General features: G+C 44.3%; 2 protein-coding genes across 2 annotated transcripts in view; both read right to left on the minus strand.

Moving 5' to 3' along the window:
• Nucleotides 1–6,152, minus strand: part of LOC110518541 (ERC protein 2-like) — a 488,643-nt gene extending 482,491 nt beyond the window's left edge. The window contains exon 1 of the mRNA XM_036947561.1: nucleotides 6,012–6,152. The gene's annotated coding sequence lies outside the window, so the exon portion shown is untranslated. The remainder of the gene's footprint in view (nucleotides 1–6,011) is intronic.
• Nucleotides 6,153–9,034: 2,882 nt separating this feature from the next.
• tlr9 (toll-like receptor 9) lies at nucleotides 9,035–14,353 on the minus strand. The gene is given in 4 exon segments (NM_001129991.2): nucleotides 9,035–9,416; nucleotides 10,601–10,960; nucleotides 11,178–13,838; nucleotides 14,188–14,353. Coding segments are annotated over 3 exon segments (3,225 nt in total). The 5' UTR covers nucleotides 13,836–13,838; nucleotides 14,188–14,353; the 3' UTR covers nucleotides 9,035–9,209.
• Nucleotides 14,354–18,989: the final 4,636 nt, after the last annotated feature.

The raw sequence follows: 18,989 nt of genomic DNA on the forward strand, positions 1-18,989 counted from the left end.
TCACTTGCTTTGGCAATGTTAACACATGTTTCCCATGCCAATAAAGCCCTTGAATTGAATTGAATTGAATTGAGAGAGAGAGAGATGGAGACAGGGTAAGCGAAGAGAGAGAGAGACGGAGACAGGGTAAGTGAGGAGAGAGAGAGAGAGATGGAGACAGGGTAAGTGAGGAGAGAGAGCTGGAGACAGGGTAAGAGAGGAGAGAGAGAGATGGAGACAGGGTAAGCGAAGAGAGAGAGAGAGAGACGGAGACAGGGTAAGTGAGGAGAGAGAGAGATGGAGACAGGGTAAGCGAAGAGAGAGAGAGAGAGAGACGGAGACAGGGTAAGTGAGGAGAGAGAGATGGAGACAGGGTAAGTGAGGAGAGAGAGAGAGACTGAGACAGGGTAAGAGAGGAGAGAGAGAGAGAGAGAGAGATGGAGACAGGGTAAGCGAAGAGAGAGAGACGGAGACAGGGTAAGAGAGGAGAGAGAGAGAGAGAGAGATGGAGACAGGGTAAGCGAAGAGAGAGAGACGGAGACAGAGTAAGCGAGGAGAGAGAGATGGAGACAGGGTAAGAGAGGAGAGAGAGAGATGGAGACAGGGTAAGTGAGGAGAGAGAGAGAGATGGAGACAGGGTAAGCGAAGAGAGAGAGAGAGAGACGGAGACAGGGTAAGAGAGGAGAGAGAGAGATGGAGACAGGGTAAGCGAAGAGAGAAAGAGAGAGAGACGGAGACAGGGTAAGTGAGGAGAGAGAGAGATGGAGACAGGGTAAGCGAAGAGAGAGAGAGAGAGAGACGGAGACAGGGTAAGTGAGGGAGGGAGAGAGAGAGAGATGGAGACAGGGTAAGTGAGGAGAGAGAGCTGGAGACAGGGTAAGTGAGGAGAGAGAGAGAGACGGAGACAGGGTAAGTGAGGAGAGAGAGACAGAGACAGGGTAAGTGAGGAGAGAGAGAGAGACGGAGACAGGGTAAGAGAGGAGAGAGAGAGAGAGAGAGAGATGGAGACAGGGTAAGCGAAGAGAGAGAGAGAGAGACGGAGACAGGGTAAGCGAGGAGAGAGAGATGGAGACAGGGTAAGAGAGGAGAGAGAGAGATGGAGACAGGGTAAGTGAGGAGAGAGAGAGAGATGGAGACAGGGTAAGTGAGGAGAGAGAGAGAGACGGAGAAAGGGTAAGTGAGGAGAGAGAGAGAGACAGGGTAAGAGAGGAGAGAGAGATGGAGACAGGGTAAGTGAGGAGAGAGAGCTGGAGACAGGGTAAGTGAGGAGAGAGAGCTGGAGACAGGGTAAGTGAGGAGAGAGAGCTGGAGACAGGGTAAGTGAGGAGAGAGAGAGATGGAGACAGGGTAAGTGAGGAGAAAGAGATGAGACAGGGTAAGTGAGGAGAGAGAGATGGAGACAGGGTAAATGGGGAGAGAGAGATGGAGACAGGGTAAGTGAGGAGAGAGAGAGACGGAGACAGGGTAAGAGAGGAGAAAGAGATGAGACAGGGTAAGTGAGGAGAGAGAGAGATGGAGACAGGGTAAGACAGGAGAAAGAGATGAAGACAGGGTAAGTGAGGAGAGAGAGATGGAGACAGGGTAAGTGAGGAGAGAGAGATGGAGACAGGGTAAGTGGCGAGAGATGGATACAGGGTAAGTGGAGAGAGAGATGGAGACAGGGTAAGTGGGGAGAGAGAGATGGAGACAGGGTAAGTGAGGAGAGAGAGATGGAGACAGGGTAAGTGAGGAGAGAGAGAGAGACGGAGACAGGGTAAGTGAGGAGAGAGAGATGGAGACAGGGTAAGCGAGGAGAGAGAGATGGAGACAGGGTAAGTGGGGAGAGAGAGATGGAGACAGGGTAAGTGAGGAGAGAGAGATGGAGACAGGGTAACTGAGGAGAGAGAGAGACGGATACAGGGTAAGTGAGGAGAGAGAGAGAGAGATATGGAGACAGGGTAAGTGAGGAGAGAGAGAGAGATGGAGACAGGGTAAGTGAGGAGAGAGAGAGATATGGAGACAGGGTAAGTGAGGAGAGAGAGAGAGACGGAGACAGGGTAAGTGAGGAGAGAGAGAGAGATGGAGACAGGGTAAGTGAGGAGAGAGAGAGATATGGAGACAGGGTAAGTGAGGAGAGAGAGAGAGACGGAGAAAGGGTAAGTGAGGAGAGAGAGAGAGACAGGGTAAGAGAGGAGAGAGAGATGGAGACAGGGTAAGTGAGGAGAGAGAGCTGGAGACAGGGTAAGTGAGGAGAGAGAGCTGGAGACAGGGTAAGTGAGGAGAGAGAGCTGGAGACAGGGTAAGTGAGGAGAGAGAGAGATGGAGACAGGGTAAGTGAGGAGAAAGAGATGAGACAGGGTAAGTGAGGAGAGAGAGATGGAGACAGGGTAAATGGGGAGAGAGAGATGGAGACGGGGTAAGTGAGGAGAGAGAGAGACGGAGACAGGGTAAGAGAGGAGAAAGAGATGAGACAGGGTAAGTGAGGAGAGAGAGAGATGGAGACAGGGTAAGAGAGGAGAAAGAGATGAAGACAGGGTAAGTGAGGAGAGAGAGATGGAGACAGGGTAAGTGAGGAGAGAGAGATGGAGACAGGGTAAGTGGCGAGAGATGGAGACAGGGTAAGTGGAGAGAGAGATGGAGACAGGGTAAGTGGGGAGAGAGAGATGGAGACAGGGTAAGTGGGGAGAGAGAGATGGGGACAGGGTAAGTGAGGAGAGAGAGATGGAGACAGGGTAAGTGAGGAGAGAGAGAGACGGAGACAGGGTAAGTGAGGAGAGAGAGATGGAGACAGGGTAAGTGGGGAGAGAGAGATGGAGACAGGGTAAGTGAGGAGAGAGAGATGGAGACAGGGTAAGTGAGGAGAGAGAGAGACGGATACAGGGTAAGTGAGGAGAGAGAGAGATATGGAGACAGGGTAAGTGAGGAGAGAGAGAGAGATGGAGACAGGGTAAGTGAGGAGAGAGAGAGATATGGAGACAGGGTAAGTGAGGAGAGAGAGAGAGATGGAGACAGGGTAAGTGAGGAGAGAGAGAGAGACGGAGACAGGGTAAGTGAGAAGAGAGAGCTGGAGACTGGGTAAGTGAGGAGAGAGAGAGAGACGGAGACAGGGTAAGTGAGGAGAGAGAGACGGAGACAGGGTAAGAGAGGAGAGAGAGAAAGAGATGGAGACAGGGTAAGTGAGGAGAGAGAGAGAGACGGAGACAGGGTAAGAGAGGAGAGAGAGAGAGAGAGAGAGATGGAGACAGGGTAAGCGAAGAGAGAGAGAGAGAGAGAGAGAGAGACGGAGACAGGGTAGTGAGGAGAGAGAGAGAGACGGAGACAGGGTAAGAGAGGAGAGAGAGAGAGAGAGAGAGATGGAGACAGGGTAAGCGAAGAGAGAGAGAGAGAGACGGAGACAGTGTAAGAGAGGAGAGAGAGAGAGAGAGATGGAGACAGGGTAAGTGAGGAGAGAGAGAGAGATGGAGACAGGGTAAGTGAGGAGAGAGAGATGGAGACAGGGTAAGTGAGGAGAGAGAGATGGAGACAGGGTAAGTGAGGAGAGAGAGAGAGAGACGGAGACAGGGTAAGTGAGGAGAGAGAGAGAGACAGGGTAAGAGAGGAGAGAGAGATGGAGACAGGGTAAGTGAGGAGAGAGAGCTGGAGACAGGGTAAGTGAGGAGAGAGAGCTGGAGACAGGGTAAGTGAGGAGAGAGAGAGATGGAGACAGGGTAAGTGGGGAGAGAGAGATGGAGACAGGGTAAGAGAGGAGAGAGAGATGGAGACAGGGTAAGTGGGGAGAGAGAGATGGAGACAGGGTAAGTGAGGAGAGAGAGATGGAGACAGGGTAAGTGAGGAGAGAGAGAGAGACAGGGTAAGAGAGGAGAGAGAGATGGAGACAGGGTAAGTGAGGAGAGAGAGAGAGACAGGGTAAGAGAGGAGAGAGAGATGGAGACAGGGTAAGTGAGGAGAGAGAGATGGAGACAGGGTAAGTGAGGAGAGAGAGATGGAGACAGGGTAAGTGAGGAGAGAGAGATGGAGACAGGGTAAGTGGGGAGAGAGAGATGGAGACAGGGTAAGAGAGGAGAGAGAGATGGAGACAGGGTAAGTGGGGAGAGAGAGATGGAGACAGGGTAAGTGAGGAGAGAGAGATGGAGACAGGGTAAGTGAGAAGAGAGAGATGGAGACAGGGTAAGCAAGGAAAGAGAAGATTTGAAAGATTTCTTGCCTTGTGGGTGGAGTGAAAGTTAGTGTTTAATTGTGTGCTCGCTGATAAATGTCCCTTTCTCTATTATTCCAAGAAAATATTTGGCATTGAGAGAGAATAAAGCAGCTGCTAACATAAACAGTAGCTTCCAGTGGTGATAAAGTACCCAACTCTAATACTTGAGAAAAAAAACAAGATACTTGAGTATAATTTTACAAAGTAAAAGTATTTGGTTTAAAATATACTTAAGTATTAAAAGTACAAATCATTTCATATTCCTTATATTAAGCAAACCAGACAGCACCATTTTCTTGTTGTTTTTATTTGACGGATAGCCAGGGGTACACTTCAAAATGCAGACAACATTTACAAACAAAGGATGTTGTGTTTAGTGATCAGAGATCAGAGGCAGTAGGGATGACCAGGGATGTTCTGTCAAGTGCCTGAATTTGACTATTTTCTTGTCCTGCTAAGCATTCAAAATGTAACGAGTACTTTTGGGTGTCAAGGAAAATGTATGGAGTAAAAAGTACAATATTTTCTTAAGGAATGTAGTGAAGTAAAAGTAGTCAAAAATATAAATAGTTAAGTACAAATATCCCCATTTTTTAAAAACAATTAAATAGTACTTTAAAGTATTTTACTTAAGTACTTTACACCACTGAAGCCTACCAACATCCCCCAGGTCCTACTGTCCGTTTTTAAGCGGCAAAAACACTGCGTTTCGGTACGGTTGAAAGTGCCCTCATAGCTCAGCTGCTTCCGCGTTGACACAGATCTAAGGTCGGTTTTGCGTTTTTCCACTGAAAAGGACTGCCCGGGAAGCGGATACTATGCAAATCCGTGCCAGAAATCCCTCCTCTTATCTAAGAAGATCGGACGTTGAGGTAATCTACGGCTAGACCATTGGTTTAGATATGTGTCAATCTCACGAGTTGTCAATCCGCTTTCCATCAATGGATGAGAGACAATAAACGCTATCTGACAGCAATCGACCCTGCATAATATTATAATCATAATCTAGTATCATATAACTCAATATTTAACATTTCGCTTATAGTGTTTTCCTAGACTACATCCAATGATACGCGAAATCAATTGTCTTTGAAAAAAACTCTAACATTCAAAGGTCAGCTTTGTGCTAAAGTATCGTAAATAAACCTGTTGGTACCTAATGTGATCCGCAATATCAAAAACGACATCATATTGAAGAAAAACTGAAATCCCCTTCCCGATACTGGGGACAATATTTTTTCGGCGCTTGTGCATCAATTCTACCCAGAGCGGAGAAAGTTTACGTACCATGACATGTCAGTCAAATTTCAATCATTTTGGGTTGATGGACTGGATGATGTTGAAATCACTTCCTATATCGATCCAAAAGAAAATCTCAATATTCCCAAAGTTCTGCAGCTACACGTAGCTTCGTTACACCCCACTCCACAGAATAACTCATTCGCGGTATCTGAGTTGACCACAGCAGTAGCGCGTTGGGAAAACTGCTACAGTTTATATTACAGCACGCTTGGCATGATGCTGGGTGATGCCTGATAAGAGATGTAACGGCTCTCAATCCAACAACCTGTCGAATATCCCTTCAGAAGTGGAAACACTTAGGCCTAATGAGACAGTCATGGTCATAGATGTATTCCACCCAGCCCGTGTCAGACCTCGTAGGGTAGAAACGATGTGCGACCACGGGTAGGGGGATTAAGCTACTTCTCCTATCCGTGGCTGTATATATCTCTACATTACATAAGAATTAAGCCTCTCAGACACAAAAAATACGCATTTTGAATCATCTATTTTTTTTAACGATGCCCTAAAATCAAGACGGTGTTCGTAGAAGTAGGCTCGGTCGCTCTCTTACCCGTCAACAGACCGGCCCTTCTCCATCACCGGAAAGCCCAGCTCGTGTCCAAGTCCATTGGCGCGAGCTCCACGGTCCCAGCATTCTCTCGACCTCTCCTGCTGTCGGCCCACAAGCACGCGCAAACTCTCTCCCACGGCGGCGGGGACAATTAAAGGGACAGCGATGATTGGAGATGGAGATTACGCCGTGAGGTTCCACAATTTTCCCCTCTGACAGAGAAGTGAACTTTGATTGACTGACAGTGTGTCTGTGGTAGATACTGTAGAAGTGAGAGCAGGGGCCCCACTAGCGGAATTGAGAGGGATGGTGAGGTTGCCATAGTGATACCTACTATCAACAGAAATAATACAAATCAACCTCACTGTCACCTAATAGTTCACAACATTTGGACAATATTGAACTGTTTGTATACCAATGTCCCAGAGGTGGCTGGTGGGGTGAGCTGTAGGAGGACGGGCTCATTTGTGATGGCTAGAATGAAATAAATTAAATGGTATCAAACACATCAAACATAAGTAAACCACATATCTGAGTCTGTTCCATTAATTCCATGCCAGCCATCACAATGAGCCAGTCCTCCTATAGCTCCTCCCAATAACCTCCTCTGCAATGTCTATGGTATAAGTTTCTCTGCCCACTACTTCCTTATATTGGCAGTTGATTTGATGCCCCCTTATATTTACAAAATAATAATACTATAGGTATACAAACAGTTCAATATTGTCCAAATGTTGTGAACTATTATGTGAAAGTGATGTTGGTCTTTTTTTCCTGTTGTTAGTAGGTATCAGCTTCAGATCACTATGGCAACCTCGACATCCCTTTCAACTCCACTAGTGGGCCCCTTCTCTCACTTCCACTGTATCTACCACAGACACACTGTCAGTGGTATTAGTTTCTCTGCCAACTACCATCCTATATTGGCAGATTATTTGATACCCCCTTATATTTAATAATAATAATATTGTACACACACAGGGTATACCACTGGCATGCTGTCATTAACTTTACAACACAAATCACACAAGAGACAAGACTGAAATCAGACTGAAGACAGATCACTAGACAGTGTGTGTGTCTCCATCTGTCTGCCTGTCTGTCTTGGGGTGGTTAAGCTAGACTTCCTGAACAAAAATGATAATTCCCCTATATCACGTTTACCAGTGTAGTGGACAGTGGTGGCTGGTGGGAGAAGGTATAGGACGACAGGCTCATTGTAATGGCTGGAATGGAAATCATGTGGTTTCCATGTTTGATACCGTTCCATTCATTTCAAACCAGCCATTACAATGAGCCTGTCATCCTATAGCTCCTCCCACCAGCCTCAGTCAGACTATCCCACTGTGACATCAGCATAGGGCATCATCAGTGCAAACTAGAATTTCTATTTTTTTGTAATAAACTACTAGCCTGATGACTGACACTAAATAATTCCGCAGCTCTGTCGTTTCCTACATACTTTAGTCTGAGACTGCCACGATTAAATAACTAACCATATCTGGATTTATATAGCTTTCTACCAACTGTGGTACTCAAAGCACTTCACAAGGTGAGGGCTAAACTCACCTCATCCCCCACCAATGTCTGCCACCCACCTGGGTGATGCACGGCAACTCGCCACACATCAGCTATTAGGTGGAAAGTGATACTGTATATGCCAATTGGGAATGATTAAGTGGCAACGACCGAATGGGAACAGATTGGGAATTTAGCCATGACACCGGGGTTTACACCCCTACTCTTACAATAAGTGCCATGGGATTTTTAAATGACCACGGAGAGTCGGGACACCCTTTTAATGTCCTGTCCGAAAGACATCACCGTACACAGGGCAATGTCCCCTTCACTGCTCTGGGGCATTGGGCATCTCCCTAGACCAGGGGGAAGAGTGCCCCCTACTGGCCCTCCAACACCACTTCCAGCAGCACCTGTTCTCCCATCAAGGGAACGACCAGGATCAACTCTGCTTAGCTTCAGAGGCAAGCCAGTAGTGGTATGTAGAGTGGGATGCTGCTAACTGGAAGCAGCTGTGCTGTCATTTGGGAGTTTCCTATTCTAACTTCCTTCAGAAACAGAGAGTCTTGTGGCAAAAAAAGAACACTTTATTCACCTGTTGACAACAATAGAAAAGAACCATCAATCTCAGTTCCCGTTTAAATGGAAGTGAAGAACAGAGTGATGAGGAGGAATTTACATTTAGTGGAAGTTGTAGTGTGGGCTGGATGACGACATTGCTCTTGATATGGGTGGTAAACGTCTGCATGGAATGAGTTTTAATACACAATGACGACTTTGTTCCCTCTCCGTAATATGTGTGTGTCCTGTGTTGAAATCGGTTAAATACTGATCAAAATTAACACGTAACTAAATGCATGTATTTATTTCTGAAAATGTTATTCAAACTGCAACAAGTTAAACCAACCCAAAATAAGCAACTATCTTTGAAGGATCAAACGTACTATGTAAATGCACTGTTTTTTTTGTTGTTTTTTAACAATTCACATATCCACCTTGATTTTATAATACCATCTGAAAAAATAGTATTCAAACCAGAAAATGTTGGGAGTGAATTCCCCTCCCCTTGACAGTGTATAGCACTTGAAATGTGCTATACTGTAAAACCACTCCATTATTAGTATACCTGGGTGATTCCAAGAATAGACTGCCATTTTTCTAAACTTGTTAAAACATTTCTAGCTTATCTATTTATGGGTAACAGGGTTGATGTGTTATGATGGACACAAAATTAAGAACTATTAAATGTTCAATGTTTCTTGTTAAAACAATTTTTTCTTAAAGGAATAGTTTCACCATATTAAAATGAGAGTTCAGTTCACATAACAGGGTTGACCTTAAACACGAGGGACAAATGTAAATGAATCTCCAATCACATGAATTAAATGATCATCTTCCGAAATGAGCAACACATTACCTTACAGGGATGGTAAAAACCTGGGCACATTTTGGGGTGAAGTGGGTGAAAATATTCATAGAAGTCCCACAAACATAACGTGGTACATGCCAAAATGGGGATTTTATTTGAATGAAAACACACTAGTATTGGAATTTCTAACATGGTTTAGTGTAGTTATAGATGTACTGCATGTTATCCAACTCTTTCATTGAGTATTCTATCAACATTTACAGACAATGTCACAACGACATAAAAGGCACTCTGTTTGTGGATCGACCCACCTATATGAAGCTCTCGTTGACGTTGCTGTCGTAGGAGCGGATGTTGTCGGAGGCCAGCGCTGTCTTCATGTGGTTCCAGAACAGTGGCTGGGCCTGAGGGTTCCTGGGCCAGGACAGAACAGACTTCCTGCAGAGCCTCTTCCTCAGCTGCAGGTATTTCAGCTTGGGAAACACCTCGTCCAGCAGAACCAACACCGCCACGTCCACCTGCACATAAAGTAACAGATTAGACGGACTGAGTGAGTGGTAGGGATGTTGCCTGTTGTTGTTGTTTGCTTCATTATGAAGGTATTACCTGAATGTAGCCTACGTACAGTTGAAGTCGGAAGTTTAAATACACCTTAGCTAAATACATTTCAACTCAGTTTTTCAAAATTCCTGACATTTAATCCTAGTAAAAATTCCCTGTCTTAGGTCAGTTAGGATCATCCATTTATTTTAAGAATGTGAAATGTCAGAATAGTAGAGAGAATGATTTATTTATTTCATCACATTCCCAGTGGGTCAGAAGTTTACATACACTCAATTAGTATTTGGTAGCACTGCCTATAAATTGTTTAACTTGGGTCAAACGTTTCAAGTAGCCTTCCACAAGCTTCCCACAATAAGTTGGGTGAATTTAGGCCCATTCCTCCTGACAGAGCTGGTGTAACTGAGTCAGGTTTGTAGGCCTCCTTGCTCGAAAATTCTTTTTCAGGTCTTCCCACACATTTTCCATAGGATTGAGGTCAGGGCTTTGTGATGGCCACTCCAATACCTTGATTTTGTTGTCCTTAAGCCATTTTGCCACAACTTTGGAAGTATGCTTGGGGTCATTGTCAATATGGAAGACCCATTTGCGACCAAGCTTTAACTTCCTGACTGATGTCTTGAGATGTTGCTTAAATATATCCACCAAATTTCCCTACCTCATGATGCCATCTATTTTGTGAAGTGCACTAGTCCCTCCTGCAGCAAAGCACACCCACAACATGATGCTGCCACTCCCGTGCTTCACGGTTTTTAATGGTGTTCTTCGGCTTGCAAGCCTCACCCTTTTTCCTCCAAACATAACGATGGTCATTATGACCAAGCAGTTCTATTTCTGTTACATCAGACCAGAGGACATTTCTCAAAAAAGTACCATCTTTGTCCCCATGTGCAGATGCAAACCATAGTCTGGCTTTTTTTATGGCGGTTTGTGCGACACAAACAACAACACAGAGTTACACATGGAATAAACAAACTTACAGTCAATTACACAATAGAAAAAAATCTATACATACAGTGTGTGCAAATGAGGTAAGATTAGGGAGGTAAGGCAATAAATAGGCCGTAGTGGTGAAGTAATTACATTATAGCAATTAAACACTGGAGCTCCAAATGACACACAAACGCATTGCAAGTCTGACCTTTTCATCCAGCAGCCTCTGCTGCACCATGTAGAAGGCCTGGCGAGTCACCCCATTTACTATGCTAACCCTTCCTCCCTCGCCGCTTGCCCCGCTCGTCAGCACAAACACGGTCTTCATGCTGCTATAGACAGCACTGTGAAGATTCTCGATGCAGGACAGACCTGGAACCCAATCTCTCTCCTCCAGGCAGAGACAGAACCTCCTCCGCCCCACGTTCTCCAGGTGGACCAGCAGCTCATTGTAGACCCAGTCTCTCACTGCGTGGTTGCCCGTGTCGAAGACCACAAAGGCATCATACTGACTCTGGAAGTTTGCCCCAGGCAGTTGGGAATAGCCCTTGTGTCCTGCCCACAGCACCTGTTTGTTACAAAATAGTGTAATGTAGATATTCAACATATGGACACATAAACACAACATTGATTTACAGCTGGGCCATTCAATTAAGGTCTTCTAATCAGGGACTGATCGTGCACTGGGAAATCATGTTAGTGAACTATCTGGTAAATCAATGACATTACTTGATCAATTAACTACCAGGGAGGGAATACAACACAACATTGATTTGTAGAAGTACCTGGAAGCAATACCAGACATCCCAGCCGTAGAGGTGCCTGAGTAGGGGTAAGGCAGTGAACACCAGAGTCAGGAAGGTAATAGAGAGGAAGGCCAGGCTGCCATAAATTTCCTGGCAGGAGCGGGGGTCCATAGACAAAACACTAGCCCCTTGCTGCGACTCGGGGAAACCACAGTGTACGCCAGTGGTAAGAAGGAGGATCTCCACCTGGCTGGCACGCAGGAAGTCTGCAAACCAGGAAGTGTCGCAGGAGCAGTCAAAGGGGTTGGCATGCAGAGTGAGCAACTGGAGGGCACTGCCGTTCCTCAGTGGGGCAGGGAGGGACTGCCGATCCAACAGCTTGAGTTTGTTGTGGTTGAGGTAGAGAAAACGCAATGCCAATGCTTGGCTGAAAAAGTCTTCGGGGAGAAAGCTGATCTGGTTGTGACTAAGGTCCAGAAGGGTCAAGTTTGCCTGAAAAGGTATGACTTTGTCGGGAAGTTCAGACAGATAATTAACACTAAGGTTAAGGTGGCATAGTTGGCCGAGTGCTGTGATGTTCTCCCAGGGGAAATAGTTCAGTTTGTTGTTGCTGACCCGGAGCACCTTGAGGCTGACAGGCAGGTTACAGAAGGCTGCTGGTGAAAGAGACCTCAGCTGGTTCCTGGAGATATCTAGGTAGATAAGATTGGTCAGGTTCTGGAAGAAGGTGATGTAGTCGTTGCTTCTAGTGTCCCACATGATGTCCAGGTTGTTCCCGGAGAAATACAGGTACCTGAGGGAGTCACTGTACAGTGTATGATCTATCCGCATCCCAATGCTGTTGTCAGACAGACTTAACGCCTCCAGATTGGGGAGGTTCTTGATGAACTCAAAGCGATGGCCCATGCCTCTCATTAGGAAGTGAAACTCATTGTTGCTGAGGTCCAAAGTCTTCAGAGTGGCACTGAGCTCCTTGAAGGCATCTCCATAGTACAGATCTATCCTGTTGTGGGCCATGCTAAGGTACGCCAGGTTGTCCAGGTGGAGAAACTGTTTGCCGTTTAAGCTCTGGCTCATGTAGTTGTAAGAGAGGTCCAAACAGACTGCCTTCTCCATACCTAGGAACAAACTGCTATTGAGGGTGAGGATGTTGTTTTGGGAAAGGTCAAAAGACATGGCACCATTGCAGAGATTATTTTTGAAGGAAAGTATAGTTGGGTTTTGAGTGCACTCATCCTCCAGTATCGCCAACGTGTTTGGCCCTGGCTCGGCTGCAGTGACTACTGGACCTGGATGATGCCAGGGCTCATCTGGGACAGCCTTCCTGTCACTGAGCAACATGGGTGGGTTCTGAAGTTCCACTGTGGCATACCGGTTCTGGTTCTGAAAGCTCTTAAAGGACTTACACACGTTGGACTGAGTAGAGAAGGATGGGAGAAATTCCAGCATGTTCTGGGAAAGGTCGACCCTCACCAGGGCTGGTAGCTGGGCCAGGGCACTCAGATTACAGGACCTGATGAAGTTCATCCGCAGCTCCAGAACCTCCAGCCAACGGAACTTGGCCAGAACCGCCACACTTTCCTCTGAGACCATATGGAAGAAGTTCCCACTGAGGAGAAGTGTTTTCAGGCCAGACATCTGGGTCACGTTGGGAGACAGCACCAGCTCCTTGAAGGTCGTCATCGGCTCATAGTTGTAGATGAGGCTGATCCAAGTGAGCCTCTTCAGCTCTATGAAGAAGGTACCGGTGCGTATGGCAATGGCCAGTAGGTTGTCCGATAGGTCCAATCTCTCTAGGTGTACCAGGGGACTGAAGAGGCCCTCTGGGATGTTGCGGAGGGAGTTTCCCCTCAGGCTGAGGAATTTGAGAGAGTTGTTCTGGGCGTAAAACGCATGTGGGTTGATGTCAAGTGGGGTGTTGTTGAAGCAGGGGAAGCAGGGCTGAGCAGCATGGTCACAGCGCTGGCAGTTCCAACCCAGGTTGAGTTTACAGAGCTGGGTCAGATTGGCAAATGCCCACTCATCCAACACAGAAATTTTATTCTCATTCAGATCCAGACTCTTCAGAGAGGGAGGCATTCCCGGAGGGATGGATGTTACATTGTTAAAACCCAGGGTAAGGGTTTGCAGCTGGGTAAGCTCCCTGAAGACTGCCTCGTCAATGTGGAAGGACTGGTTGCAGGGGTTACCATAGTAGCAGTTCATGGTGAGTAGCAGCTGCTTGAGATTTGGTGTGCCGAGGGGCTGGGTTATGTTGTAAAGGTGGTTAGACTCCAGATTAAGGACTTCCAGGCTGTCAGGTAGTCTGGGGAGGGGAGAAGTGAGGCTGTTTCCTTCCAGTAGGAGAGTGCTGAGGTTCTTAAGACACATGAAGGCATCCTTGTGGATCTCAACATGGCATGAGGGAGACCCCAGGGCCCTCATATGACTAGGGAGACAGTTCCTTGTCATGCTCAGTTTCTGGAGGTTTGGAACCCCAGAGAATGCGTCCTTCCCTACCTGCTGAATCCCGGTATAACTCAGGTCAAGTGAAAGGACAGAGGCTGAGCAGATCACTGGGATGCGGGTGAGCGCCCTCCGAGAGCAGTTCACCACACTGGAGTCTGCGTTGCTGTCGCAAGGGAAGAACTTGGGATTGGTCGTCCTAACAGCTGGTGGTAGTAGACATAAGCAGAGGAGAACTCCATATCCCTGCATGACCTGGACAGAGAGAAATAAACATTCGTACCACAAAATATATCTGATTTAAAAGTCAAATTATAACTGCACAGAAGTACATACAATGAAAGTTGATCCCAGCAAGTCCCAGCTATGGGCAATGTTAAAAACAGGTCCACGCCTTGTCAAAATGGGTTCCAAATGCTAACTGTGGGTATGCAAATGACCACACAACTGCAAATTCAGTACAATCATGAGACAACCAGTATAAAACAGTAAATCCTGGTACATTAATAATATTATTCAAATTATGAGTATTCACTTCAATGTAAAGTTTTCATGGCCTTGCACAGATATTAATTGGCATATTAGAACTGAGAATTACACTCACCGTGGGAGGTTTTGGGCCTCAATAACCCACTGGAGGTCAATTATAATGAAACGTGATGTTGTTTCGAATGGAATAGGCCGATGCTTTATTCCAAAACAAGTTTCTGCCAACCTTTCCTTCAAATAAAGCATGGAGAGAGAAAAGCCTTGAATGACAGACCAGATGTAAAAAGACAGTAGTTAAGTACCAGGACTTATGTAACACAATTCAGAAATGAAGAAGTGAAACCTTCCCAGACAGATGTCTGTCAACTGACAGGGCTTTTTACATAATGAACATCTGAAATGGCATGTCACCTCCCCTGTCTATCCTATGACCAGATATCAAATACATGGGTACTTAAAAATTACATAAAAAATAATAATGAATAAATATTTTGTGACATACACCAGATAGCTGCAGTGAAAGGTGTAGTTTTACAGGTTTAAAACTTAACCACCCTTGATGTATAATCATTTTCTTTGGGAAATTACTTTTTTCTAGTTTAGTCATATTTATCTTAGCTACCTTAGAAGTGTTTACTTAGCAGGGTGAGTAGCAGGGGTGGAAAAGGTACTCAGTTGTCATAGATGAGTAACAGTAAAGATACCTTCATAGAAAATGACTCAAGTAAAAGTGAAAGTCACCCAGTAAAATACTACTTGAGTAAAAGTTCAAAGTAAGTGTAATTAAATGTACTAAAAGTAAATGTACTTTTGTATCAAAAGTATAAGCATAAATAATTTCTAATTCCTTACATTAAAAATAACACACTATTTTGTTTTTACGGATAGCCATGGGCACACTCCAACACTCAGAAATCAATTACACATGAAACATTTGTGTTTAGTGAGTTTGTCAGATCAGAGGCAAATCGGGATGACCAGGGACGCTCTCTTGATAAGTGAGTGAATTGGACCATTTTCCTGTCCTGCTAAGCATTCAAAGTGTAAAGAGGAGTTTTCAGTGTCAGGGAAAATGTATGGAGTGAAAAGTACATAATATTCATTAGGAATGTATTGAAGTAAAAGTATCAAATGTCAATAGTAAAGTACAGATACCTCGAAAAACGACTTTGGTACTTTACACCACTGCTGATTAGCATCTATTGAGTTTGCAATGTCCCATACATTGGATTCCCAAATCAACTGGAAGTACTGCGTCTACAAACAAATTTAACAACATCTGAAATAAATATTTTTCCTAAAATGACTGTTTGCGATTCACAAATTATTTTGATTCAGCTGATTCGATTAATCCCGATTGAACTGAATAAATGGCTAAGTGAATCGTTCATTTTGTCAAAAATAATTGTTTAAATGAATAATCTGATTAATTCAAAAATGAAATCAACTGTGTATGGCCATATTCGCGAGTGTTGGTGGAAAGTTTTTTGGGACATGACGAAAACATTAATACATGCTAATAACAGTTTAACAGTTAACTACAGTGTACAGTACATGTTTTGAATTGGTTACCGAAATACAGTGGTGTAAAGTACTTAAGTGAAAATACTTTAAAGTACTACTTAAGGAGTATCTATACTTTGCTATTTATATTTTGACAACTTTTACTTCACTACATTCCTAAAGACAATAAATTACTTTTTACTCCATACATTTTCCCTGACATCCAAAAGTACCAGTTACATTTTCAATGCTTAGCAGGACAGGAAATAGTCAAATTCACACACTTATCAAAAGAACATCCCTAATCATCTTCACTGCCTTTGATCTGGTGGATTCACTAAAAACAAATACTTAATTTGTAAATGAAGTCTGGGTGTTGGAGTGTGCCCCTGGCTATCCGTAAATAAAATAAATAAAAATGGTGCTGTCTGGTTTGGTTAATATAAGGAATTTGAATTGATTCATCCTTTTAGTTTTACTTTTGATACTTAAGTGTATTTCAGCAATTACATTTACTTTTGATACTTAAGTATATTTTAAACTAAATATTTTCTTACTTTTATTCACGTAGTATTCAGACCCCTTGACTTTTTCCACATTTTGTTACGCTAGCCTTATTCTAAAATTGAGTAAAAAAATCAAACACACAATGCCCCATAATGACAAAGCGAAAACAAGTTTTTAGAAAAAAAAAAAAAAAAAAAAACAGAAATACCTTATTTACATAAGTATTCAGACCCTTTGCAATGAGACTCGAAATTGAGCTCAGGTGCATCCTGTTTCCATTGATAATTCTTGAGATGTTTCTACAACTTGGTTGGAGTCCACCTGTGGTAAATTCAATTGATTGGACATGATTTGGAAAGGCACACACCTGTCTATATAAGGTCCCACAAGGGACAGTGCATGTCACATCAAAAACCAAGCAATGAGGTTGAATAAATTGTCCGTAGAGCTCGAAGACAGGATTGTGTCGAAGCACAGATCTGGGGAAGGGTACCAAAAAATGCCTGCAGGATTGAGGGTCACCAAGAACACAGTGGCCACCATCATTCTTAAATGGAAGAAGATTGGAACCACCAAGACTCTTCGCCCTGCCAAACTGAGGGAGATGACCAAGAAACCGATGGTTACTCTGACAGAACTCCAGAGTTCCTCTGTGGAGATGGGAGAACCTTTCAGAAGGATAACCATTTCTGCAAAACTCCACCAATCAATATGGTAGAGTCGCCAGACGGAAGCCACTCCTCAGTAAAAGGCACATGACAGCCCGCTTGGAGTTTGCCAAAAGACACCTAAAGGACTCTCAGACCATGAGAAACAAGATTCTCTGTTCTGATGAAACCAAGATTCAACTCTTTGGCCTGAATGCCAAGCGTCACATCTGGAGGAAACCTGACACCACCCCTACGGTGAAGAATGGTGGTGGCAGCATCATGCTGTGGGGATGTATTTCAGCGGCAGGGACTGGGAGACTAGTCAGGATCGTGGGGAAAGATGAAAGGAGAAATGTACCGAGAGATCCTTGATGGAAACCTGCTCCAGAGCTCTCAGGACCTCAGACTGGGACAAAGGTTCACCTTCCAACAGGACAACAAGCCTAAGCACACAGCCAAGACAACGCAAGAGTGGCTTTGGGACAAGTCTCTGAATGCCCTTCAGTGGCCTAGCCAGAGCCCGGACTTGAACCTGATCAAACATCTCTGGAGAGACCAGAAAATAGCTGTGCAGCGACACTCCCCATCCAACGTAACAGAGCTTGATAGGATCTGCAGAGAAGAATGGGAGAAACTCCCCAACTACAGGTGTGCCAAGCTTGTAGCATCATACCCAAGAAGACTTAAGGCTGTAATCGCTGCCAAAGGCGCTTCAACAAAGTATTGAGTAAAGGGTCTGAATATTTATGTAAATGATATAGCAGTTATTGTAATACATTTGCTAAAATGGATAAAAAACTTTTTTTTGCTTTGTCGTTATGGGGTATTGTGTGTAGGTTGATGAGAGGAAAAAAACTATTTTAGAACGAGACCGTAAATGCACTCTACCTTCTGCTGCAATGTCCAACTGTCTTTCTCTCCTTGAGCAACAAACGGCCCACTCATCTCGCACATATGCAGGCGATGCACACAAACAGACGTGTTTTCCGATCCTGGCTGATATGTGGATTTTTATTTGATTGATAAAATAGTAAACTGTGCCTATACATTCCATTAACAGAAATTTCATTAACTTCCATGACTTTTCATTCATTCATTCATTCAATTCGATAATTTCCCCAAAACCTTTCCGGGCCCAGATTTTTTTTTTCTGTGACTTGAACCTTGGAGCAAATTAATGTTAAGCACCTTGCTCAAGGGCACAGACAGATTTTTCACTTTGTCGGCTCAGGTACCTTTCAGCTAAAGGCCCAACGCTGTAACCGCTAGGCTATCTACCACCCTATGTTCAATATATTCCACTGACAATACCTCATCTTTCCATGTTCACCCGGTATCATAGTGCAAACTGATGGAAGGAAAAGTGGCAATGAGGGACTTACTAAACATATACAGTTGAAGTCGGAAGTTTACATACACTTAGGTTGGAGTCATTAAAACTCGTTTTTCAACCACTCCACACATTTCTTATTAGTAGACTAAAGTTTTGGCAAGTCGGTTTTTCCAACAATTGTTTGCAGACAAATTATTTCACTGATTCACAATTCCAGTGGGTCAGAAGTTTACATACACTAATTTGTCTGCAAACAATTGTTGGAAAAACCGACTTGCCAAAACTTTAGTCTATTAATAAGAAATGTGTAGAGTGGTTGAAAAACGAGTTTTAATGACTCCAACCTAAGTGTATCAAGACATCAGTCAGGAAGTTAAAGCTTGAGTGCAAATGGTTCTTCCCAAAGGACAATGACCCCAAGCATACTTCCAAAGTTGTGACAAAATGGCTTAAGGACAACAAAGTCAAGGTATTGGAGTGGCCATCACAAAGCCCTGACCTCAATCCCATAGAAAATTTGTGGGCAGAACTGAAAATGCTTGTGCCAGCAAGGAGGCCTACAAACCTGACTCAGTTACACTAGCTCTGTCAAGAGGAATGGGCCAAAATTCACCCAACTTATTGTGGGAAGCTTGTGGAAGGCTACCCGAAACGTTTGACCCAAGTTAAACAATTTAAAAGGCAATGCTACCAAATACTAACTGAGTGTATGTAAACTTCTGACCCACTGTGAATGTGATGAAAGAAATGAAAGCTGAAATAAATCACTCTCTCTAATATTCTGCCATTTCACATTCTTAAAATAAAGTGGTGATCCTAACTGACCTAAAATAGGGAATTTTTACTAGGATTAAATGTCAGGAATTGTCAATTGTAAAAAACTGTAAACTTCCAACTTCAACTGTATAAAAAAAAAGAAAGATG

This window comes from Oncorhynchus mykiss, chromosome 16, assembly GCF_013265735.2.
Source record: "Oncorhynchus mykiss isolate Arlee chromosome 16, USDA_OmykA_1.1, whole genome shotgun sequence".
NCBI lineage: Eukaryota > Metazoa > Chordata > Actinopteri > Salmoniformes > Salmonidae > Oncorhynchus > Oncorhynchus mykiss.